The sequence below is a fragment of the Caloenas nicobarica genome, chromosome 16, assembly GCF_036013445.1.
Source record: "Caloenas nicobarica isolate bCalNic1 chromosome 16, bCalNic1.hap1, whole genome shotgun sequence".
NCBI classification, from domain to species: Eukaryota; Metazoa; Chordata; class Aves; order Columbiformes; family Columbidae; genus Caloenas; species Caloenas nicobarica.
The window spans coordinates 6,132,327-6,155,536 of record NC_088260.1 but is presented as its reverse complement, the minus strand read 5'-3'; the positions used below and the strand labels follow the sequence as shown (position 1 = coordinate 6,155,536).

Genomic DNA, 23,210 nt, shown 5'->3' with positions numbered 1-23,210 from the left:
GCAAGAAATCGAGTGCAATAATCAACTAAAACTCCCCTCCTGTTGTTGCAGAGTTTGCTCATGGAAAGAAACAAACAATTGTTCGGGTTGCAATTATTCATTATTTATTAAATAAGTAAAAAAGCCAACAGTGAAGTCTTCAGCACCTTCTGGAGAGGGACTTGACAGGTTAAGAATTACTGCCACAGCACATGTGATCTATCTTACCAATTTGCAATACATTATTAATTAACTCCTACAAGCCAGCCTGGCCTCCAGGCCTGTCCTGCTGCTCAGAGGTGCAAATCTGTCCAGGACAGCAAACACAGCACATGATGGTCACAGCAGCCCCAGACCTGTCATGGTTTAGATCCAAAGGGCCTGTTTATCTGCCGAGTTGCCCCAGTGCAACATGTCACTAAAATCCATCATCACAACTCCGGAACACGGAGTAAAAGCAGCAGTTCAGGCCCCAAGGATGCTCACACCTCTGTGTTCTCAAAGTCATGAGAAATTTGCTCGTGTTCAGCTGGGCCACAGCTGAATATTTTCAGAAATCTACTGAGTTGAGTCTTGGCATCATTGTGGGCTATTCCAACATTATTGCAGGAGTTGTTGATTCTTCCAAGTTTTCTTTCCTGCAACCGCATTTCCTGCGTGTTCCTCAGGTCCATGCTGCTTTTGGGTAACTGTAGAGCTAACGGGGTCAAAACAAAGACCATAATTAACTACTTTATGGGCTCTAGAATTAATCTTCCACACATGCGCTTTTCAGCAAAGAAGGTATTTTGGAGGGCACAGAATATCCTCCAGGAAAAAGCATCAGTAATGTTTTAAGAGTTGCTACTCTGACATCAGTAGCCACTGTCTAATAAATGATGGGGTGACACCACACAGTAGCTCATAGTTTAGTATGAAAAATATTATCTGTTGGGTGTGTGGTTTAGGTGGGGTTACTCAAATTCAGCTTTGTTTTTAGAGCTAGGCAAAGCGGGACATCGAGCAGTTGAGTTACACTGTACCTACTGTGTTAATGCAGCTGATAATCCGGAAAATAATGAGAATAACATTTGAGACAGTAGCAACAAGTCTGCCTCAAAAATTATTTAAAAACTGGGACCTAAAGCATCCATATCAGCAACAGAAAAGCAGTTTATAAGAGAGAACTATAGCCCTCTGTTAGAAATAATACCAGGGGAAGGAACAGGCCTGGGGTCCTGCCCTGGCACTGGGTGGCAACAGAGGTGCAGATTAGAAACAATGAGAATTCTGCTTGTATGGTGCTGTCACCCTCCCCGATGGGCTCACGACAGGGTGACACAACTGCAGAGGCTCAATGCTGTCACCTACCCTGCCAGGATGGCCCTGCTCCACCACGTGCTCGGCCTCCCGCTGCACCAAACTGTCCTCCTCTTCCTCCTCCCTCTGGCGCTGCTGCTGCTCCTGTTTGCGTGAGCGACGCTCTGTCAGCTGGGCACAGAGGGGACGGGGCTGTCACAGCGAGACAGGACACAGACCTGGCACCCCAACAGCCGGGTGCAGCTCTGGCACGCGTGCCGTACCTGCGCCTCCAGCTCCTGCCTGCGCGCTGCCTTCAGTTCCTCCTCCTGCGCCTTCTCTCGCCTCGTCAGCTCTTTGGCCTCTTCCAGTTCTTTAATCAGCTGCTCGCGATACTTTATAGACTCTTCTTGGGCTCGTCTGTTTAACTCCATCTTCTCTTGGATCTGGCGCTGTCTGACTGCAAGGACCTTCGTGAAGTGAAATTGAGGCAGAAGATAAGAAAGGGGCCAGCCTTAGAACTCAGTGCAGATGGTTAAACAGTTCTCAGAAAATGTACCAGACAAGCGGAAAAATTCTGCCTCGGGTACTGAAGGCTGTAACCCGGTAGAAGGTTACAGCTGGAGCGATGGCTTCATTGAACCAAGAGAGACAGCTCATCAAAAAAGGTCATCACCTCACTCATCAGGCGATCTCTGGCCTTCTTCTCCCTTTCCCACTCTTCTTCCCTCTTCTCCCAGACTTTTTTAGCTTCTTCTCTAAAGGAGAGAGGAAGAATTATCTCTAAGGTCACTACTTACAGTCAAAAAAACCCCAAGCACAGACAAGCTACCGTGTCAGGTTTGTAGGGGCACGCTGACACCCACCATGGTACCCAGCACAGAGAATGAAAGGCAGAGCTCAGTTCCACTAGAACTTCTTCTAGAACTGCATGGCCAACCAGACACTGCATTCTAACGTCCACTTTCAAAGCCCATCTAACAAACACGAACAGAGTTCTGCCAACCAGGCAGGAACATTCAGCATGTATGGTCTCTTTAGCTGATGCTCAGAGGTGGGCAGACTCACCTAAAAATTGTCTGCAGCTCTGCCTCCCTCTCCTTTTCTAGCTGGAGCTGTTCCTCGATGACACGTTTCATCCAGGCAACATCTGCCACAGCTCGTTCTCTTCGCGCAGACTCGCGGCGCTGATCCTCACCTTCTTTCTCGAGGAGGGCTAATAAGATTTGCCTGTCTTTCTCCTTGAAAAAAACTCACAAGGTTAACAACTATCCAACAGGCTTCCAGCCTGTGTGCAGGGCTACTCTCTACATGTTATTGGTGATGGTGTCAAGGCTCTGCTCAGCCACACACCCAGTCTGCCACCTTCTCCCTCGTCTTTTTGCCCCAGCCCTGCTCACAAGCTTAAAGGGGCTTCCTCGCTAATTCTCTGTCGCAGAGGCAGACACATAAACGAAACACAAAGAACAAGTTTCTTCAGCACACAGTATCTATAACGTATAAATCAAGGGGTACTTTCTCTTACCAGCTCCTCCTGTATCTGCTGGGCTCGTCTCCTTAACTGGGCATCACACTGGTGCCTCAAAAAGCGACTGAAACGGAAACAAAAAAACAAAACAACAAAAAAAACCCCATTCAAAATGACTCTAAAGCTCAATGTTATTATATGCCAGCACTCAGGAAGCTCCATCTGTGACAAGGTAACTTGCAGGCAACAGAGGTACCTGCTACCACTAACGTGAACAACAAGAAGTAACAACACCAATTCATTTGCTCAGTTCTGGGCACTTCCATCAAAAAATAAATATTTACAACCCACCGCTGCTATCTGGAATATCTCCTTGTACCACAAGTACCACTGCAGACACAGGAACAGATCCTATCCAAGCCCTGCTGAAATAAGCTACAGTCCACCTCATACCCAAGCTCTTTCTTCTTTCGCTGCTCTTCCATTTGTTTCCTTTCTTCTTCCAGGTTCTCCAGCTCCCACCGCTGCTTTAATAAATTATCTTGTTCTTTTTTCAGCTTTGTTGCCTAAAAGGAAGAAACAACCACCAGAAAGAATACATCAGAGAGCGAGGACACCCCAGAGAGCGCCTTTGTACCGGGCTTTGGATCCTGTTCTGCTCCTCTGCAAGCAGTAAATATTCCACATGAATTTAATTCATCTCAGTAGCTCACAGCTCAAGAGCCACTGTGAGGAGCTCCAGCAGTCTACATGACTAACAGAAATTATATCACAACTTTGTTCCAGAGTTTATCTAGTGGAAAGCTGGTGGGAAGAGGTCAGGTCAGTATTGCTGTATTTCCAAGTGAAGCAATGAATTTCCCTCTAAAATGAGGAGAATCTAAAGGTTACCTCTGTCTCCTGTAATTTCAGTTCTTCTATTTGTTGAAGCAACGCCTCCGCTTGCTTCTTCTCCTCCAGCCAGCGCTTCTCTTCCTCTTGTCTCATTCTTTCCAGCGCTTCCCTTCGCGCAATCTCATATTCATTTTCATAACGTTTTTTCTTTTCAAGTTCAGTTGCTTCTTGCTATCCAAGCCAAAAGAAAACAGGGAATTTAGTGAGAGACTAATGCAAAGAAACAGCCTCTGGCTCAGGAAATCCACAAATCAAACTCCTGCAAGCTGAGACATACTGGGAAAATATGGAACAAAATACGCCAGGAAGGACAAAAGACAAAAAACACAAGGACAAAGAAAAACTGTCCGATGACCACTGCCTGAAAATGGCTATCAGTCACACCGCCACCTGCTCGCGCGTCTCAGGAGCCTGCCTGAGTGCCCAGGAACACCAGGGTGACCCCAGCGTACCTCAGGTTTTTGCGTTAGCTGATCACCCCAAGCCTCCAGCACCTGCTTCGTGTGCAGCTCTGACTCTACCTGCAAACAACAACAGATGCCATTGGTGTCAGAGACCGTCCTGTCTCCTGGGATCTACTGGAATCTCTGGAGCAATATCTGGCCCAGCTATGGCCCTGAAGTCCCAGCAGGACCTGCCTCTGCAGAGCTGGGCTCGTTTGGGGGTCTTGGGTGCCCCCCTGGTCCCAAGCTCACGGTCAGTGCCATGTGCCAGTTCCAGGAAACACTGTGGTGCCACTGACCCCAGAGCTGTGGCAGCCAGAGCAGCAGGTCGGCAGAATAAAGAATAAGGAAGCGCAGTGGGCACGACAGATATAGCTTTAAAAAACACCTGAGATATTTATTTACATCATGGGCACTGAAAATCCACACTGAGTCGAAACAGATTTCTGCCTGTTTTTGAAAAATACCAGTTTTGAGGGGACTTCCTCCTCAGTTAAGCCATTTTCCTCTTTGCCTTTTGCTTATCAGAACAACTGCTGTGATTCAAGATGAACAACAGCAGATATACGATGACTTCTAAGTTAAAATGTAGTTTAATAAATGCAAGGCAGCAGGGACTAAAAAGAAAATAACCTCACCTCCCGGAGCTCAGCGTTGGATTTCTTCTGGTGCTCATACAGCAGCTGCTCAGCAACCTGGAGAGTTGGATTTGGCCGGGATGCGGAAGAATTAGAGATATCAAACCCTCCCAAGGCAGCGATTAGTTACCCCCAGCAAGCTCACTTTGCACAGTCAAGGCGAGGGAGCGGCCTTGCCCGTCCGGTCACCGGGAGAGCCGTACGAGCCCCGGGAGGCCCCGCCGCTCCCCTCACCTTCCTCCTCCGCTCCTCCCGGCCCGCCCGCAGCTCCTCGCTCCGCCGCCGCATCCCGGCGAGCTCGGCCCCGCGGCCCCGCCGCCGCTCCCGCAGCTCCGCCGCCAGCGCCTCCCGCTCCTCGGCCAGCAGCCGCCGCAGCCGCTCCCGCCGCTCCTCCAGCCGCAACGCCGCCTCCTCCGCGTCCCGCCGCACCGCCGCCGGGCTGCCACACACCCCGGCGTGTCAGCGGGGGCGGCCGCCGGACCCCCGGGCCCGGCCCGGCCTCCCCTCCCGGGCCCTGTACCTGGGCGGGAGGGCGCGGGGCGCGCTCCACCGCGCCTGCCTGGAGCAGCAAATGGCGGCCTGGGCGAAGGAGCGGCTGACCCGCTCCCACTGCTGCCGGTTCCGCGCCTCCAGCTCCCGGCGCCGCTCGGCGGCCCAGCGCTCCGGGGCCCGGCCCCGCGCCGCCCAGCGCAGCGCCATCGCCCGCTCCCAACGGCCGCTGCCCGTCGCCATGGCAACGCCGCCGGCCGCTACGGGCGCCGCCGAGGGACACGCCGCGACGAGCTTCGCGGAACGCGAATCGGCGGCCGCTCCACGCGGAGCTCGTCTCGCACCGAACCGCAACCGGGCCGGGGTGGCCGGGGACGTGCCGAGAGCCCCGGGACGGGGCCCGGGCACCGGCGTGGCGGACAGAGGGGGCGGCGGCCGGCGGTCCCCGGTGTTGTGTCAGCGCTGGCGACAGGCGGCTGCGGCCTCGTGCCAGCGCCCTGTGCGCGAGCCGGAGATCGGTATCGCCGCGCGACCTGTTTGTCCCGAATAACTGGTAAAAACACCGCGTTTGGGGCCCGTGTCACCGGTAAATCTCCTCCCTCCGCTCCCGACCCCTGTCCCGGACGGCGCCGGGTGTGGTTCTCCCTCGTCCCTCGCAGGGTGTTTCACACCAGCCCCCCCGCGCTGGGGTTCGGGTTGGTTTGTTTTCCCGGGACGCGGGAACTGAACCATCTGCTCCCGATAAAAAATTTATCTCCCGTAAATAATTAACAGCCACCAGGCAGGAACACGGCACCGGGCCGGAGGCGGAACGTCCGGAGCGTGACCGAGACGGTGTCAACAACCGCGGCGGGGGATGCTCCGGTTTCCACCCCCCGCTGCCGGGGCACGGCCCGCGGGTGCCCGTGCAGGCCGGGGCCGAGCCGCGCTGCTCCCGGGCCGCAGCAGGCCATGAACCGGGGTGGGACGCGCGGCCTCCTCCTGTGCCCACACCGGCCCTCGCCGCCGGCCGGGCCTGGGCTATGGGGGTGGCGGGGGAACCGGTACCGGGGCTCAGGGGGCTCGGAGGGAGCCTGGCCCCGCCCACCGGCACTGGCTCCGCCCATCAGTCCTGACCACGCCCATCCGCGAGAGCACCGCCCCGTCGCCCCACAGGGCCCGCCCCCACACTCCGATTGGCGGATACGTGTGTGGGCGGTGCGCGGCCATTGGTTGAAGCGGCGGGGGCGGGGCGGGCTGGTGGCGCGCCGCTGGGTCGGGCGGCGGGGCTGGTGCCGGTGCGGAACCGGAGCGGAACCGGAGCAGGCAGAGCGGGGCTATGGCGCTGCTGCTGGAACATGAGTTCAAGGCGCTGCCGGCCGACAAGCAGATCGAGACGCTGCCCTTCTTGGAGGCCGTGGCGCACTTGCCGCCCTTCTTCGGTGAGCCCAGGCCGGCCCGCTGCGGGGGCGGGAGCTGCGGCAGAGCCGGCCCGGTACCGATCTCGCCGCCGCGCCCAGCTGAGGCCTTCAGCAGGCAGAGCGCCCTCGGGCCTCGCCGGCCCGGGTAGCCCCTCTCCAGTCCTGGGTGCCCCCTCCGGTCCGGGGTGCTGGCTCCTGGGATCCCCCGGTGCTGGGTTGTTCCTCCATTCCCGGTCAGTCCTGACCCCCGGGCCTGGCTGCTCCCGGTGCCTGGTGCCCCCCGGGGCAGTAGCTTGGCGGGGCCGGGATTGCATCAAGGTCCTGTCAAACCCGCCGAGCGGCCCGGTTGGGAAATGTCCGGCTGCCCCCACAGCCTGGCAAAGCCACCGACGCTGCAGCGGGGCCAAGCTGCCTGCCCCGGGACACCCCGGCATCGCCCAGGGCTGGCCCGTGGGTCCCACCTGTGGCTGCTCACCCCACGTCTTGGCCAGGGCAGGTGCTGCAGGGGCTGTGGGTGGGTGTTGGCACGGCTGCCCTGGTGCCATGATGGCCTATGCCGTCCCGCCGCCCTCCACAATGTCATCTATTGTGTGATGGCTTGGTGGCAGGGCAGGACATGGGCTGCCTGCCTGGGGACGGGCAGAGAGGGTCCTGTGTCCATCGTGCTGCTCCAGATTGTCACACTGGGGCCGTGTCCCAGGCCAGGGGGGTCGCAGGATCACTGGCAGGACAAGGACAGGAGGCAGAGCTCCGTGTGCGATACCCAGAGAGCTCTTTGCTGGCAGGTGTCTCGGTGCCTTGGCTGTGGTTAAAGTGAAACCTCTTGGTTACGACTCAGGACTTTGCGGTGTCTCCTGTGTCCCCTAAGGACTAATTGTCCTCCCTCCATGTCTCCACAGATTGCCTGGGGACTCCCATCGTCTACTCACCGGTCAAGGCAGACCTGACTGGAAATATCAAGGTAGGAAGGCGCACAGGAGGGCTCAGGGGGTAGTTTCTCAGCAGAGATGCTGTGGGTTTGGAGAGGCAAGAGCCAGAGGCATCTAAAAGGGCTTTTCTTTCTATGGGGGCTTTTTGGCTCAGTGGTGTCATATCTCGGTGTGTTTATTAACAGTGCTCCCTGGTGAAAGCACCGTTTAGCAGCCACGGTGCTCGCTGCAGACACCACGTCTCACCGTGGCGATGAGCACCAGCCCGGCTGCTCTCCGGTGCCGCCCTTTGCCGCTTTGCCCAGCGGCTCCTGGGAGCCAACCCCCCTTCTCTGCCCCCAGAAAATCCGTGCGGTTTACGACTCCAACCCCAGCAAGTTCAAAACGCTGCAGAACATCCTGGAGGCGGAGAAGGAGATGCACGGCTCAGCCTGGCCCAAGATAGGCGCGACGCTGGCACTGATGTGGTTGAAAAGGTGACTCACGGTGTCACTGCTCTGGGCTGCGTCCTGGTACATGGGGAGCCCGTCAAATGCCGACCAGAGTCTCGTCTGGCTGGGGCAGTGTGTGGTGCTGCACTTTGGGGAGCACAGCCCGGCACACTGGCTGCATCAGCTCTGCAAGGTGGGGGTGTGCTGGCAGGGCTGTGGGTTTTTGGGGGGACCTGGATGCACCATGCTCAGGGGGTGCCTTGCTGGGGGCTGGGAAACTGCATCTCCTTCCCCATCCCAACATCTCTGCTCTTCTCCCAGGGGGCTGAAGTTCATGCTGGTGTTGCTGCAGAGCATCTCTGATGGTGAGCGGGATGAGGAGCATCCGAACCTCATCCGAGTGAATGCCATGAAGGCTTATGAGATCGCACTGAAGAAATACCATGGCTGGATGCTGCAGAAGCTCTTCATGGTGAGTGTTCACGTCTCCATGGAGGAAAGCAGCTTTTCTTTAAGCCCAGGTGCCCCGAAAAGTGATGTGTTTTAGAGGAATAAGGGCTTGGAAACATGGGAAGCTGCTGATCTGTTTTGAGCAGTATTTCTAGGAGATTCTCTCTGTGCATTCCTGCTTCTCTGAGGGTCCAGCCACCACCCTCAAGGTTGTTCCCATACATCCCATTTGGGATGCCGTGGGGTCTCTGGATGCTCCAAAGCGCACAGGAACAACCCAAACCAGAGTCCTGCATGTGGGATACGGAGGATTTGGGGTTTGTGAGAGCCTTACAGCTTTTTCTCCTTTTTTTTATAGGGGTCAGTCTATGCTCTTCCATACAAATCAGATTTGCTGAAGGCATTAGAGAAGGGTAAAGAAGTCAAAGAAGAGGAAAGCATAGAGAAGATTCATCAATTTCTCTCGAGGGCCACCCCCATACTGGATGCAATTTATGAGATGTACACAAAGATGAACGCCGAGCTGACCTACAAAGCCTAAGACTCACGAGACTGGCAGGGCTTAAATAAGGTGTGACGGGTGCTACCTGTGTCTTAATCACTGAGGCAGCTGGGGCCGCTCCTGCTCTCAGCCGACTTTTGATTCTCGTCTGGATATGCAGTGGATAACCTATTTTCTAAATAATAATAATAATAATAATTTTCTATTGAGAATACAGCAATAAAACAATTGTGCCCCGTGTCATCACAGGATTTCCCAAGCTTTTGTGCTAAAGAGGAAAAACAAGTCTTTCTAGTCCTAACCGCCAGGTTTATGGCTACCACGGTGTGGGGAATGAAGCGTGGCCGGCAGCGGCGTCTCACCGGTGCTGCCTTAACTCTGCCCTGACTCGGCCTGCACCGCTGTGCCCGGACCCACCGTGTGCCCCATACCGCTCGTCCACTGATCAGCACCTGGGTAAGAAACATCCCAAATGACACCGGCAGCGCCTGTGGCAGAGGAGCCGATGACTTTCCTGGGTGACCCCAACTCCTCCAGCGCCTGCGTGGGAGCTGGACCCCCTCGCTGGGACGGCTGTGGGGGGTGAAGCCGGGGGACTGTCCTGATACGGTGACTGTGGAACACGAGTTGCCTTATTAACCAACTGCCTTATGGTGCTGCTGAGCTCCGTGCTGGCAGGGCAGGGAAGCAAATTTAATAAAAACTCACGGTAACCTCGGCCTGGGTGGTTCTTTTAGGGGGGGCTGTTTCTGGGGTAGCTGCTTTGGGGAGGGTGTTCTGGGACTTGTTCCTGGGGTGGCTGTTTCAGGGAGGGAGTTTTGGGAGGCTTTTCCTGAGGGGGGTGGCTGTTTTGGGGAGAGTTTTTGGGGCCGTTCCTTGTGGGGTCTGTCTCAGGGAGGTTGTTCTGGGGGGCTTGTTTTGGGGGTGTTTCAGGGGCTTGTTCCTCTGGAGTCCATTTTGGGGAGAGTATTTTAGGTCTTGTTTTCGGGGGCTGTTTCGGGGAGGGTGTTTTGGGGCTTGTTTTTGGAGGAGAGTATTCTGGGGGGAGGCTGTTTTGGGAAGGGCGTTCCGGGGCTTGTTTTTGGAGGAGGGTGTTCTGGGGGAGGCTGTTTCGGGAAGGGCGCTCCGGGCCGGGCCGGTGCCCGTGTGCCGGCAGGAGCGGGGCGGGCGGGCGGGGGCCGCTCCCGCAGGCGGGTCCCGGTGCCGCCCGCCCCCGCAGCCGGGCCGGGGAGGGGCCGCTCTTCGGGACGGGCCCCGCGGCCACTCGGAGGAGCCGGAGCCAGAGGGACCCTTCGCGGGACGTGCCGAGGTACGGGGGGGGCAGCGGGGCCGCGCAAAAACGGAGGCGGCACGATCGCGGAGGCGGCCGGGCTGGGACGTGGGGACTGGGGCGGGACACGGGGACCAGGGCAGGATGGAGCCCCCGGAGCAGGACATGGGGACTGGGACAGGATGGAGCCACCAGAATGGGGACGGGGCTGTGGGATGTGCTGGGCAAGGCAGGGCCCAGCCCTGTGGGATCCCCTGCGGGTGTCCTGACTTGTCTGGCCAATCTGGGGGCTCAGCGCTGCGAGGGTGAGGTACCAGGTGTGTTCTCATGGGGGCTTTGGGGAAGGGATTACCAATGGCTTTGAAGTTCATCTGTTGAACTATACCGTTTGTGGCTCTCACCTGGGCCAGTGTGGTCCTGACAGTGTGGTTTGGTCTGCAAGGTGATGGGTTAATTCCGGATGAGTGTTTGCACCGGGGATGAACCTAAACACAATGTGGTTTCAGTGATTCACTCCTACCCGGAGCCCGCCGTACTTTAGTTTGAGGAACACTTTAATATGGCAAAGTCTGCACCTCCCGCTAACGGGGCACCCTCCCTGCCGCCTGCCCAGGGTACGTCCCTGCACGTCCCCATGTTGGTGCCGGCAGCTGTGCCCCCATGGTGGGCTAGAGTGGAGGGATAATTGGGGATACTGGTCTGGCTGGGAGGTAACTTGGTGGAAAGCTGGAGAGAGGTGGGAGCGCGCGTGGAGGGGCGAGCAGGAGGGTTTGTGTTGGATGTGAGAGCCGGGGCCGTGCCAGCAAGCCTCAGTGCACGGTGAGCTGCGTCTTGACTCATTTATTCCATGGGATGAGGAAGTCTGAAAAATAAAAACCCAAATAACTAATAAGCCAAATAAAACCCCATTGACAGCACCTTTCCTGGCAGCCGCTCTGTCCGTGGGAGCACAGGGCTGACGGCACCGGCCAGCGAGCCTGTCATTTCCGATGCAAGCCTCGCGCTCCCAGCCCCACCTGCCCTTTCCACTTGTCCCCTCACTTCTGCCCTGCATGTCCCTGGGCTCTGGCCTCTTGAGCATCCCCAGGTCCACCTGTGACCTGGCCGAGTCCCTCAGCTGAGTCCCCAGCCACTTCCTACAGTTAACAGTGTCCTGTGCCAGTGACTCCCTGGCTCTGCCCTCCGGCCATGTATTACAGCCTGTGCCGTGTTTGGGCTTTTCCCTAAAGCTCAGCCTGCCCCGGGGCTGGGATTCCCAGCACAGCTGAGGAGTTGGGTGCTCTGTCTCCATGCACGGCCCATAGGGTTGGTGTGCTCAGCAAACCCTTCTTCTCCGTTATCCAAGGACAAATCGGCCGTGGAGGGGCCCATGTTTGCCCGGGGCAGGGTGTGGGACCTGTGGCCTTTGGCAGGTGCTTGTGGAATTTCTTACAGAGAGGGTGATGGCGGGAAAGGCAGCATGGAGGAGAAACCATGTCGGCTGAGTGGCTCACCCCATGTCTCCCAGGGCTGCACTGTCCCCGCTGGGTGTCACCTGGGGCTGCACCATCCCTGCTGGGTGTCCCCCGCAGTGGCAGGGACGAGGGGACCACTGCCCCAGGACCCCGCTGCTGCAGCAGGATTTGGGGGCTGTTTGCAGATCTTGTTCCCTGCGTCTGGGGAGCACCGCGTCCCCTGCCATGGGGCTGCCATGGGCGGCTGTGGGACACGCTGCCTAATTAGAAGCACATTATCCAGCAGAGCTGCCTGCCTTCCCCGGGAGGGTCCAGCCTGCCATTATGGCTTGTTGTACAAAGCTGCAGCCCAGCAGAAAATGATACGTTTCCCAGCTGCTTTTTCTGTCCCAGGACCCGCAGAGAGGGCTGAGCTGTACCACCGCTGTGTTTCACGGGTGTGTTTTGGTGGAAAGCGGGGCTGGGAGACAGCCCAGGGTCACTCACCTGCCTGGCTGTGCCCCTGCCAGCACTGCCAGCCCCGGGGACCTGGCGGGCAGGGCACGGTGGTGCCCGTGGCACAGTGCTTTGCTCTCCACGCTGGTTAGCACGGCTCTCCTGCAGCCCCATCTCCCTCTGGGCAACCTAAACCCATAATTTCTTGTCCTAACCGCTGCTCCTGCCCTCCCGCGGGCTGCAGCCCCCCGTGCCACATCCACCCCCTTCCTGGTGTCCAGCGTGGCTGTGCCGACACCACGGGCACCCACAGCTGGGGCCCACCGAACCCCCCAGGGCTGTGGCAGCAGAGGGACATCGGGGACCAGCCCTGGCCCCGCTCCCAGCCCTGCTGCGGTGGCAGCTCCCGGCTGTGGGGTGTATCCCAGGAATGTTTTCTTTCCTTGGGCGGCAGATGGGAGTGCACAGGGTCTGCTCTGTGCCCTGTCCTGGGCTGCACCCAACCTGACCGCAGCAGGGAGAGGCGCCGGGGCCAGGCTCACCAGTGCCCGTTACGGCTCTCTTTGCAGCCGGTGGGGGCTCCGCAGACACGAGGGGTCCCCGCAGCTGGGTAGGTGGGTACCGAGGAGAACGGGGGCAGGCAGGACCGGCCGGGAGACCCTGGGCAGTGTGGGGCACGATGCTCTGTGGGAGAGGATGGGGTTGTTTGGCGGTGATGCTGGGTTTTCCTCTGCCAGGTCTCCTGCTCTTGTGGAAGGAGCTGGGGGTCATAGCCACCCCTCCGGCCAGGGAGCATGGCAGATGCCGAAGATCCCCCGCGCACCCTTGGCGGTGATGCCGGGGAGGGCCCAGGGGATGACGGGTCCCTCCAGAATGACTCCTTCCCGCTCTCCTCGCTGGCCAACCTGTTTGAGAGCGAGGACACTCCATCTCCCGCTGAGGCAGCGCGGGGTCCCCCCGGCGCCGGGGATGGAAAGCAAAACCTCCGCATGAAATTCCATGGGGCTTTTCGGAAAGGCGCCCCGAAGCCCATGGAGCTGCTGGAGGCCACCATCTATGAGTCGTCCGTGGTCCCTGCACCCAAGAAAGCCCCCATGGACTCGCTCTTCGACTACGGCACCTACCGCCACCACCCCAGTGAGAACAAGCGCTGGCGCAGGAGGGTTGTGGAGTGAGTACGGCGATGCCCGTGCACCCCGGTGCCGGCGGGAGTGATGGGTGGGGGGTGCACTGGGTGCAGCACTGTGGGGATACCTGGCAGCTGGGGATGGAGACAGACCCCCATGGTACTTTGGGGTGCTTTGGGCAGGGGGTGCCAGGCACAGGGGGCAACTCCCAGCCACCCTGGGCTGTGCCGTGCCGTGGGTCTGCAGCCCCACGGTGCCATGGGGCCGGGATCCCAGCTCCCCTTCCCCCTTACTGGTGCCGTGAAAGAGGCTCTGTGTGCCCGGCCGCTCCCCTGGCCGGTGCGGGCGTCTGGCTCCCCGGCATGAAAGGGCTTTTCAGGAGGGCCTCCGCCCTCCCTGCGCCAGGAAAACGGAGCCGGGGGGGCAGCCCGCAGCCGATCGCACAATGTCCCTCTGTGCTGGGCACCTGGGGCGGCCGCCGTGGCCCCCAGCCACTGTCCCCACCCCAGGGGTGCAGGCGGGCTCGGGGCGGTGGGGTGTCCCTGTGCCCCAGCGGGAGCTCAGTCCCCTGGGCGGGCAGGGAGGCAGGTGGGTGGGGGGACTGGGATGCCCCATGTGCCCCCAGCCCCAGAGATCCCTGTCCCTCCGCGCCCTGTTCGCAGTGCCAGCCAGTTGTCCCCAGCCCGTCCCCCTGTCACCAACTGCTCCAACCGGTCTGGCTTTGCCCGCAGTGCTGGAGCTGAACCCGTGTGCCGCCCCTGCCGGGGGGCACGGCTGGGGCCCAAAACGCTGCAGCACCGGGACAGGAGCTGGCAAGGTGCCCGCTGGCCCTCGTGGATGATACTGGGAGCATTGGGCTGCTGTGGGTGGGGAGGCTGCCCCATGGGTGACCCCGGGTGGGGGTCCCTGTGCCTTTTGCTGACAGCTGAGCAGCCCCGAGCTCATTGCACAGGTGGGAAGCTGAGGCAGCAGCTGCAGTCCGCAGTGCTGGTGGTTCTCCTGCAGGAAGCAGACACCGGGCGTGAAGGGTCCGGCTCCCGACCCACCCCCCGTCCTCAAGGTCTTCAACAGACCCATCCTCTTCGACATTGTCTCCCGGGGGTCTCCTGCTGGCCTGGACGGGCTCCTCTCCTTCCTCCTCACCCACAAGAAACGTCTCACAGATGAGGAGTTTCGAGGTGAGGACCTGGCCCTGCCCTGGGACCCCCGTGGCACTGTGGCCATGCCGTGCCACTGGTGGTCCCCGTGTCCCCATGCGGATGGTGATGCACAGGGAGCTGTTGTGTGCAGCACCTTGGAGAAGCTGGGGGGTGCCGGGCTGGGCACCCCATGGCCGGAGGGCTCGCCCTGGCCCCCCTCAGCACCCTCTGCTCCCAGAGCCCTCCACGGGGAAGACCTGTCTGCCCAAGGCACTGCTCAACCTGAGCGGGGGCAGGAATGACACCATCCCCGTCCTCCTCGACATTGCCGAGAAAACGGGCAACATGCGGGAGTTCATCAACTCGCCCTTCAGAGACGTCTACTACCGAGGTGGGTTTGGGCGTGGGGTCACTGCCAGCTTTACCTGGGCATGGGGACCCCGAGGATGTTTGGGAACCAGAGCAGCGAGGAACTTGAGGAGGATGGAGGATGTTGGAGGGTTTGGGGACCGGAGCAGTGAGGACCCTGGGGAGGCTGGGGGGTTCAGGGGGAGCTTGGGGACTGGAGCAGAGGTACCCTGGGAAGGTCGGGGACCCAGGGGAAGTCACAGGGCAAGGTGGGGGCTGACTGTGGCCGGTGGCACAGGTCAGACAGCCCTGCATATCGCCATCGAGCGCCGCTGCAAGCACTACGTGGAGCTGCTGGTGGAGAAGGGCGCGGATGTGCACGCCCAGGCTCGCGGCCGCTTCTTCCAGCCCAAGGATGAGGGTGGCTACTTCTATTTCGGTGAGCAGGGAAGGAGCCAGTGGGTCACCCAGGGGGACCGAGTGAGCCCCAGGGATGTCCCCATGGTGGGGTGAGGGTGACACGCATCCCGCTGATGTACTGTCCCCGCAGGCGAGCTGCCCCTCTCGCTGGCCGCCTGCACCAACCAGCCCCACATCGTGCACTACCTGACGGAGAACGGGCACAAGCAGGCGGACCTGCGGCGCCAGGACTCCCGCGGCAACACCGTGCTGCATGCCCTGGTCGCCATTGCCGACAACACCCGCGAGAACACCAAGTTCGTCACCAAGATGTACGACCTGCTCCTCGTCAAGTGCGCCAAGCTCTTCCCCGACACCAACCTGGAGGTGCTGCTCAACAACGACGGCCTCTCCCCGCTCATGATGGCTGCCAAGACTGGCAAGATCGGGGTACGGTGACCCCCTGAGCTGGGACCCATCTGTCCTGCCCACCCCGGCTGCAAAGGCTGAGCCCCGTCAGGCCTCGGCTGAGCCCTGTCACACTCGGTGCATGTCCCAGCCAGCAGCGAGCTGCATGGCTTCTCTCTGCAGGTGCTCTTGGACGCCCAGATATGCAGCATATTAACCTGGCTAATTAACCCTCATTGCATTCCGTCCTTTCCCTAATTAAGCCCAGGCCCTTGGCACATCCCGTCCTTTCCCCTGACTTGCCCTTGTCCTTCCATGGTGTGGGCTGGGGGGGCGTTAAAAAAGCAGAAGCTGCAGCATCCCAGGTGAGCTGTCCCCCCCGGCAGATCTTCCAGCACATCATCCGGCGGGAGATCACGGACGAGGATGCCCGGCACCTCTCGCGGAAATTCAGGGACTGGGCGTACGGCCCCGTCTACTCCTCCCTCTACGACCTGTCCTCGCTGGACACCTGCGGGGAAGAAGTGTCCGTGCTGGAGATCCTCGTCTACAACAGCAAGATTGAGGTGTGCAGGGGTTGGGGGGGGCTGCAGGGAGGCCATGGGGCTGGGTCCCCGCTGACAGTGCCCATGTCCCACCAGAACCGCCACGAGATGCTGGCCGTGGAGCCCATCAACGAGCTGCTGCGTGACAAGTGGCGCAAGTTTGGGGCTGTCTCCTTCTACATCAGCGTGGTCTCGTACCTCTGCGCCATGGTCATCTTCACCCTCGTCGCCTACTACCGCCCCATGGAAGGGCCCGTGAGTCCCGCAGCACAACCCCATGCCCAGCATCCTCTGGCCAGGGGATTTGCGGGGTCTCTGCTCCTAGCCCAGCCTGCCCAGGGTGGTGGAGCAGCTCAGCTCTGTCCTTTCCCTGCAGCCCCCCTACCCGTACACCACCACCGTCGACTACCTGCGCCTGGCCGGGGAGATCATCACCCTTCTCACCGGCATCCTCTTCTTCTTCACAAACGTCAGTGTGGCGAGGCGGGGGGGATCCTCCTGTGGGAAGGCTGAGCCCTTGTGGTCTCCACGCAAGGAGCGACTCAAGGGCAACAGCCCCGTGTCCCAAAGCATCAGCCCCTGCTGCGATGCCCCCCCGACACCAGGAACCTGCCGAGCAGGGACTTGCTCCCCCCGGCCTCTCCAACCTCTTCCTCTCTTCCCCAGGTCAAAGATCTGTTCATGAAGAAGTGCCCAGGCGTGAACTCCTTCTTCATAGACGGCTCCTTCCAGCTGCTCTAGTACGTAGGGAACACCCGGTGCCCCCCGAGCCACAGCACCCCCGGGTTTGCGAGGGGCGGCAGCCGGCGGGGGCTGTTGGTGCAGGGTCTGAGCCCGGCTCTCCTCCAGCTTCATCTACTCAGTGCTCGTGATCGTCACAGCGGGGCTGTACCTGGGCGGCATCGAGGCATACCTGGCCGTCATGGTCTTCGCACTGGTCCTGGGCTGGATGAACGCACTGTACTTCACTCGGGGGCTCAAGCTGACGGGGACCTACAGCATCATGATCCAGAAGGTCTGGTGGGGTCGGGGGGTCTTCTCCTTCCCAGCAGGAGGTCCTGCTATGGATGTGTGGCCCAAAAGGAGAGTCCTCCTTGCTTTCTTGAGGGCTTCTTGTGGCTCAGCAGTGCCCTGCTCCCAGCCCAGCCGTCCCTGCAGCATGGCGCGGCAATGGTGCCCCAGCACACAGCTGGGTGCTGTGGTCCAGCACATCTCATGCCCTCTCCATCGCTTGCAGATCCTCTTCAAAGACCTTTTCCGCTTCCTTCTGGTCTACTTGCTCTTCATGATCGGCTACGCATCAGGTAGGTGTCTGACTGCTGAGCTGGGGCTCAGGAGGAGGACAAGCCCTTTGGCATGGCATGGTTGGGCAGGGACTGCGGAGCCCCTGCTCCATCCCACCCCTGTGGGCTCAGCTTCTGCCTCCTCCTGCAGTGGAGAGGGAGGGAGGTTCAGCCAGTATGGAGCCGCGGGGGTGCCCGTTGTGGGCCCTGTCCTTGCCACTGCCCCTGGGACTTGCTGCTCCTGTCCCTCTTCCCCCAGCTCTGGTGTCCCTCCTCAACCCGTGTCCCAGCAGCGAGTCCTGCAGCCAGGAGCAGCCTAACTGCTCGGTGCCCACCTACCCCTCCTGCCGGGACAGCCAGACCTTCAGCACCTTCCTGCTCGACCTCTTCAAGCTCACCATCGGCATGGGTGACCTGGAGATGCTGGAGAGTGCCAAGTACCCTGGTGTCTTCATCATCCTCCTTGTCACCTACATCATCCTCACCTTTGTGCTCCTCCTCAACATGCTCATCGCCCTCATGGGTGAGACCGTGGGCCAAGTCTCCAAGGAGAGCAAGCACATCTGGAAGCTGCAGGTACCACCACCCCAGGAGCTGCACTGCAGCACGCCAGCCTCCATCAAAGCAGCGCCACCTGGGCAAGGGACACCCATGTCTCCGTCCCCAGGCGGCTGAGGGGTCCCTGCTGTCCCTGGCAGTGGGCCACCACCATCCTGGACATCGAGCGCTCCTTCCCGGTGTTCCTGCGGAAAGCGTTCCGGTCGGGGGAGATGGTGACCGTGGGGAAGGGCACCGATGGGACGCCTGACCGCCGCTGGTGCTTCAGGTAAAGGCGGGTGCCCTGGGGATCCCTGGGGAGCAGCTGAGCCTCTCCCACCGCAGCAAGCAGCATTTCAGGGTGATGGCACCGTGTGTTCATTTGCTGGGTAGTTTGTACTAATTGGAGCCAGGAGGCATTGCCAGCAGTGGGATGGTGCAGGGATACAGGAGCTGCCACTCTGGCTCCCTGTGCAACCCCCGCCCCACAGGGTGGACGAGGTGAATTGGTCCCACTGGAACCAAAACCTGGGCATCATCAGCGAGGACCCAGGCAAGAGCGACACGTACCAGTACTATGGATTCTCCCACACTGTGGGCCGGCTGCGGAGAGGTGAGTGCGGTGCTGCGGGCTGGGAGCATCCCTCAGGATGCTGTCTGCAGCCTCCGATGAGCTCCCGGAGCAGATTGGCTTTGGGGACCGGGTGGCACAGGGCTGAGCAGGGAGGGGGAGCTGCCACAGGCTCCTGGCTGAGACAAACTCCCGCCATCTCCGCAGATCGCTGGTCGACGGTGGTGCCACGTGTGGTGGAGCTCAACAAGAGCTGCCAGCCGGAGGAGGTGGTGGTGCCGCTGGGGACCGTGGGGACGGCGGAGGCGCGGGAGCGGCGGCACGGCCAGGCCTCCAGCTCCCCACTCTAGCACGGCAGCACTGGAGCCAGCAGACTCTGCCCCGGCCCCTGGCACGGCCCAGGCACAGCCAGGGGAATCGGGGACTGGGCTGAATGGTGCTTGTCTGCTCCTCAGGGATTTGTGCAGCCTCCATCCCATCCTGGTGGGTGTCCAGCCTCGGGGGGTCCTGACCCTGTCCCGGCAGTGCTGGAGGTCTCAGCTCGCACAGACGAGCTCCAACACTGCTGCTTCGCTTTGCCGAGCTGGGGCTGTTGGCCGTGCCATGCCAGGAACCTCTGCCATGGGCAGGGAGCGGGGAGCGTGGCCCCTCTGCCCACCAAGGCCGATGGTTTTTGCCACACGTTTTTGCACAAGATTTATACAACTATTTATTTAGTAATAAAGACTGACCTGCCACCGCCGCCTCCTCCTGGCTTTGGCTGATTTCAGGTGTGAGAGCGTCGCTGCAGGCAGGGCTGCGGGGCAGGGCTGTGGTGCACGGTGCGGTGAGCGGCTGCGGTGTACGGGTGCAGTACACGGCTGCCCGGCAGGGCTGCGGTGCACGGCTGTGGTTCAGGGCCACGGCGCAGGGCCGGGGCAGCCGGCGCTCCCCGCTGCCGCCGGAGGGCAGCACACACCGCGCCGTGCGGCGGCAACGAGCCCGGCGGGGGAGCGGAGCCGCATCGGGGGCGGACAGGGGGGCTGCAGCCGAGCCGGGCACCCGCCCATCCTATCCCATCCCCATCCCACTATCCCATGCCCATCCCCGTCCGGCCATATCCTGTCCCGTTACCCCATCCCGTTATCCCATCCTATCCCATTATCCCATCATCCCATTCCCATCACATCATATCCCATTCCCATTCTATCATATCCCATCATAACCCATTATCCCATTACCCCATCCCCTTATTCCATCATATTCCATTGCATTATCCCATCATATCCCATCGCATTATCCTATCATATCCCATCCCCTTATCCCATCCCATTATCCCATCATATCCCATCCCATTATCCCATCCCCTTATCCCATTATCCCATCCCCTTATCCCATTATCCCATCCCCTTGTCCCATCCCCTTATCCCATCATATCCCATTGCATTATCCCATCATATCTGATCCCCTTATCCCACCCCATCCCACCACTTTAGCCACGATGCTTCTTTTCTGCTCATCTCCACCACAGCTACCTGCAACAGTGCAGTTTCCTTTTGCAGCTGGACGTTGTGTAGGTCCAAAGGACAGATTTAGGTGGGCACCAGTGGCACGGTGACATGGTGACAGAGACCCTGGCCAGGGCCCTGCAGGCAGCCCAGCTCGCTAAGCAAATGATATAGCAGAAAAGGGGACACTTCATCTTCAAACTCGATTACTCGCCGTTAGCTTTAACTGCACTGTCTCCGTTTAAATGTGATTTACATATATCTCTCATATTGTGGTTTAAGTATTTCCCCAGGGTGAGGGAATGAATAAGTTTCATTATCACTACTTAGGAGAGGCTGAGGTTTCAGCTCTCGGCTTGTGCTGCATAATCGAGTGAGGAGCTGAGCCGGCTCTTGCTTTCATGCCAGCTGTTTCTTGAAAATGATAAACTTTGCTTTTGCCCATCCAGGCCCCACCAGACCTGGGGGCACAGGCCGGGGGAGCCTTGGAATGGGGCTTGGTCACCTGGTGTGCTGGAGATGGGTGCTGTGCCGGCGATGGGTGCTGTGCCAGCGATGGGTGCTGGGCTGGAGATGGGTGCTGTGCTGCAGCTGCCCCCAGCTATGGCACTGGAGATGCGATTTTTCCAGCATAATTGGAAATAAACCAATTTTTTTCCCCTTCAATACAAATTCTAACGTCCCAAAGCTGAGGGGCCACATGACAGCGGGGTTTAAAGTGGTTGGGTGCCGGAAGGGCAGACGTCGCTGTGCCCCAGCACCCTCTGCTGTTGCGCTGGACCCCGTGATGGCTCAGTGGGGATGAGGACACGGTGGCCACAACGGTGACATCCCAGCACAGGATGCCTCTGCCACTTTTGGGGCTGCAGGGCTTGTCTTTGGCCCTTTTACACCCTGCCCTGCGAGGTCTGAGCTGTCGCAGAGGTGGGGGCAACACGGGGGCTGGCCGGTTTGGGGTGCTTGGGCATGGTCCCCTCCCACCCCCCCACCACCCTGCCAACAATGACAAACCCAACAAAGGGAAGAGAAAAGCACTTGTCATCCAGAATGCGGAGTGCGGAAGCAAATTTATTTTTAGATAAATCTAAAGCTTAATTTGTGAAGCTAATATCAATCAAAATGAGAGATGGCTTTTTTTAAGTCCTTTTGCAGCCGTGCGATTTATACTGCCTGTCTCTTCTCCTCACTCGCAAACGGCAAAGGCGGCCGCTAAGTTGAATATCAGCCTCCTGCTCACCTGCCTTAGAAATTATTATTCTTTTAATAGGAAGATATTTGCAGACTAGAAACAGCCTCATTTCCCCAGCGCATTCCTGCAGCACTCGTGGGGTGCTGTATCCCACCGGTGCGTGGAAGGGCTGTGGGTGGCGGCGGCTTTGCCATGGGTGCCAAGAGGCATCTCGGAGGTCCCTGCCCCATCTCCAGATGGTGTCTGCAAACATTTTGGGTCCCCACGGGCTCACCTGTGCCCGCCGAAGCCAGCACTACAGCAGTCCTGGTTGGAGGCATGTGCCCGCCAAGGAGGGACCTATTTATTTTGCATTACACATTTGAAGTCTTCCCATGCAGGGTGAAATCTCCTCCAAGAGGGAGCTATCTGAGGAGACAATTAACCTGCTAAATAATAAAAAACCCCGTGCACCTCCTAATGAAATGTAATGACTTGGAGACTGGCAAGATGGATCGCGCCATTGCTCCCAGCCGCTCGCCCTGATTGATGGTGATGTGGGAAACCTGATGGAGGCAGCGCTAACGAATCCCCCTCCCAGGAGACCAGGAATGGAGCAAAGTTTCTCCAGGGCCCCCGGTGAGGCTCCTTGCACCGGGCAGCCCTGGCCTCAGTGGGGTCCCCACTTTGGTAGCCCCCAAAGCCCCGGGGGAGCTCTGGGGTAGGGACAGTGGGGACACCCCCAGTCATGCCGTGGCTGCCACCAGCACTGCCACCCCTGCCCAATGCAGCAGGACCCCCCTCCATCACCACTTCAAGTACCGCCATGCTTCAGCCTCAGGTTTCTTTTGCTGTGGCATCTTTTTAATGACAAAGATCTAAGCAAATATTTTCCTCCAGTCAATCTAATTTTAACGCGCCGGCAGGCAACGGCATCCTGCCCCCACCTAGTAACATTAACCTCTGTGAAAATTCCCTTTTGTCCTAATTTCTCTTTGTTCCCTGGATCGGCTGTCACGCCGCTTGCTGCCGGTGACGGAGCGATCCCCTCCCGGCACGCCATAAATATCGGCAGAACTGCGCACGCTGCGGCTACAGCAAGAGAGCAAACGAGACAAATGGAGTCGTGGTCCCCGGCTGCGGCTGTGCGGCGGCTCCAGGCATGTGGCTGCGTGGCTGTGCCCCTGTCCCCCCCTCCTTGGCTGGATAACGGCTGCCATATGTCACCGGGGGCCGGGGCGACGCACCCTCCACCCAGCGCTATTTGGGATTTAATACTATTATCCTAATGCAACTGGCTCATTGTTGGGGCTGGGAAGCTGCTGCTGGGGCAGCGCAGGGGGGTCTCTGGGTTGAGGGGGAGCAGTTCACCCACCGAGCTGGGCCGGGGTCACCAGGGAGCCCCCGCTCTGCCCCAGCACCAGGAACCTGCCAGGGGGACACTCGGTGCCAAACTTGCCGCAGATGATGGGTGGCAGGGGCGATGTCCCCGGTGGTGGCTGCCACTCCCACGCGGTACCTGGCGTCCACCACCTGGGTGTCAGGGCTGTGCGGGGCAAACACCCTGTGGGTGCGGGGGGGGCCACAGGCCCCATCCCCAGGGATTTGGGCCACGTGCACCCACCTCGCCCGGCCGCCCATTGGGTGCGAGGCACAGGCTGGCGCCAGGGCCGGATTAATGGCTCAGCATCGTTAGCGGGTTATTTATAGGTGCTCCCCCATGCCCTAAAAATCTGCAGGACGAAGGCGGGGAGAAAGGGGCTGGGAGGGTCCCAGCTCTGGGGGGTGGGAAACAGCAAAGCAAAGAGACTCCAGAGCACAACGTCCAGTGAGATCCTGGTTTTACTTTGGGAAAAACACCATCCGGACACACGGCTTGCAGGTTGGTTTTTTTTTTTTTTGTTATTTTTTTTTCATTTGTTTTCTCTCATTTTTAAAACAATATAGTGCAGCCAGCACTTCTCACAGTAGAATATAATGGTCAATTTTAGTATAAAAAAAAAACATTCTCAGAGATTTGTAAATGCACTTAGTGCTTGAACAGGCCTTTCAGGGATACAGTACCTCTTTTCCGAGCACAATCACCTTGGGTTTCATCAGGGTATTTTTCTTTTTTTTTTTTTTCCTTTAAACATCAA

At 59.2% G+C, this 23,210-nt stretch overlaps 4 protein-coding genes across 7 annotated transcripts; 2 read left to right on the top strand and 2 right to left on the bottom strand.

Annotated features, from left to right (window-relative positions):
- Window positions 1-87: 87 nt before the first annotated feature.
- Window positions 88-5,432, bottom strand: TCHP (trichoplein keratin filament binding). The gene is made up of 12 exons (XM_065646498.1): window positions 5,221-5,432; window positions 4,935-5,139; window positions 4,701-4,757; window positions 4,072-4,140; window positions 3,617-3,790; window positions 3,179-3,291; window positions 2,783-2,849; window positions 2,326-2,498; window positions 1,934-2,015; window positions 1,542-1,727; window positions 1,330-1,449; window positions 88-676 (listed from the first exon to the last, which is right to left on the bottom strand). Exons 1-12 carry the CDS (start codon window positions 5,430-5,432, stop codon window positions 644-646), a joined length of 1,491 nt encoding a protein of 496 aa, XP_065502570.1. The 3' UTR covers window positions 88-643.
- A 1,000-nt stretch (window positions 5,433-6,432) lies between these two features.
- Window positions 6,433-9,588, top strand: GLTP (glycolipid transfer protein). Its single transcript, XM_065646614.1, has 5 exons — window positions 6,433-6,610; window positions 7,489-7,550; window positions 7,861-7,994; window positions 8,271-8,421; window positions 8,758-9,588. Exons 1-5 carry the CDS (start codon window positions 6,508-6,510, stop codon window positions 8,938-8,940), a joined length of 633 nt encoding a protein of 210 aa, XP_065502686.1. The 5' UTR covers window positions 6,433-6,507; the 3' UTR covers window positions 8,941-9,588.
- A 46-nt stretch (window positions 9,589-9,634) lies between these two features.
- Window positions 9,635-11,720, bottom strand: LOC135995383 (proline-rich proteoglycan 2-like). Its single transcript, XM_065646657.1, has 2 exons — window positions 11,665-11,720; window positions 9,635-10,286 (listed from the first exon to the last, which is right to left on the bottom strand). Exons 1-2 carry the CDS (start codon window positions 11,718-11,720, stop codon window positions 9,635-9,637), a joined length of 708 nt encoding a protein of 235 aa, XP_065502729.1.
- Window positions 11,721-12,854: 1,134 nt separating this feature from the next.
- On the top strand, window positions 12,855-18,777 carry TRPV4 (transient receptor potential cation channel subfamily V member 4). Of its 4 annotated transcripts, XM_065646310.1 has the most exons (15): window positions 12,855-13,231; window positions 14,193-14,365; window positions 14,565-14,717; window positions 14,973-15,113; window positions 15,225-15,523; window positions 15,868-16,047; window positions 16,123-16,281; window positions 16,403-16,495; window positions 16,693-16,766; window positions 16,876-17,041; window positions 17,264-17,330; window positions 17,569-17,885; window positions 18,008-18,135; window positions 18,338-18,459; window positions 18,625-18,777. In XM_065646310.1, the coding sequence occupies exons 1-15, from the start codon at window positions 12,855-12,857 to the stop codon at window positions 18,765-18,767; spliced, it is 2,592 nt and encodes an 863-aa protein (XP_065502382.1). In that variant the 3' UTR covers window positions 18,768-18,777. The 4 variants fall into 4 exon arrangements, with proteins under 4 accessions (XP_065502382.1, XP_065502383.1, XP_065502384.1 ...); XM_065646311.1 differs by lacking the exon at window positions 14,973-15,113; XM_065646312.1 differs by lacking the exon at window positions 15,868-16,047.
- The last annotated feature ends 4,433 nt before the right edge of the window (window positions 18,778-23,210 follow it).

Excerpts from the sequence above, each read along its gene's own strand:
- TRPV4 (XM_065646310.1), top strand. The coding sequence starts at position 12,855 with ATGGCAGATGCCGAAGATCCCCCGCGCACCCTTGGCGGTGATGCCGGG. Across the intron at positions 15,114-15,224 it reads GGGTGGCTACTTCTATTTCG|GCGAGCTGCCCCTCTCGCTG; the intron begins GTGAGCAGGGAA and ends CTGTCCCCGCAG. Across the intron at positions 16,282-16,402 it reads ACCGCCCCATGGAAGGGCCC|CCCCCCTACCCGTACACCAC; the intron begins GTGAGTCCCGCA and ends CTTTCCCTGCAG.
- GLTP (XM_065646614.1), top strand. The coding sequence starts at position 6,508 with ATGGCGCTGCTGCTGGAACATGAGTTCAAGGCGCTGCCGGCCGACAAG. Across the intron at positions 6,611-7,488 it reads GCACTTGCCGCCCTTCTTCG|ATTGCCTGGGGACTCCCATC; the intron begins GTGAGCCCAGGC and ends ATGTCTCCACAG. Across the intron at positions 8,422-8,757 it reads TGCTGCAGAAGCTCTTCATG|GGGTCAGTCTATGCTCTTCC; the intron begins GTGAGTGTTCAC and ends TTTTTTTTATAG.
- TCHP (XM_065646498.1), bottom strand. The coding sequence starts at position 5,432 with ATGGCGACGGGCAGCGGCCGTTGGGAGCGGGCGATGGCGCTGCGCTGG. Across the intron at positions 3,292-3,616 it reads TGAAATTACAGGAGACAGAG|GCAACAAAGCTGAAAAAAGA; the intron begins GTAACCTTTAGA and ends TCTTCCTTTTAG. Across the intron at positions 1,450-1,541 it reads GGCAGGAGCTGGAGGCGCAG|CTGACAGAGCGTCGCTCACG; the intron begins GTACGGCACGCG and ends CTCTGTGCCCAG.
- LOC135995383 (XM_065646657.1), bottom strand. The coding sequence starts at position 11,720 with ATGGTGCAGCCCCAGGTGACACCCAGCGGGGACAGTGCAGCCCTGGGA. Across the intron at positions 10,287-11,664 it reads GCAGCCCTGGGAGACATGGG|TCCCCACGTCCCAGCCCGGC; the intron begins GTGAGCCACTCA and ends GTCCCGCCCCAG.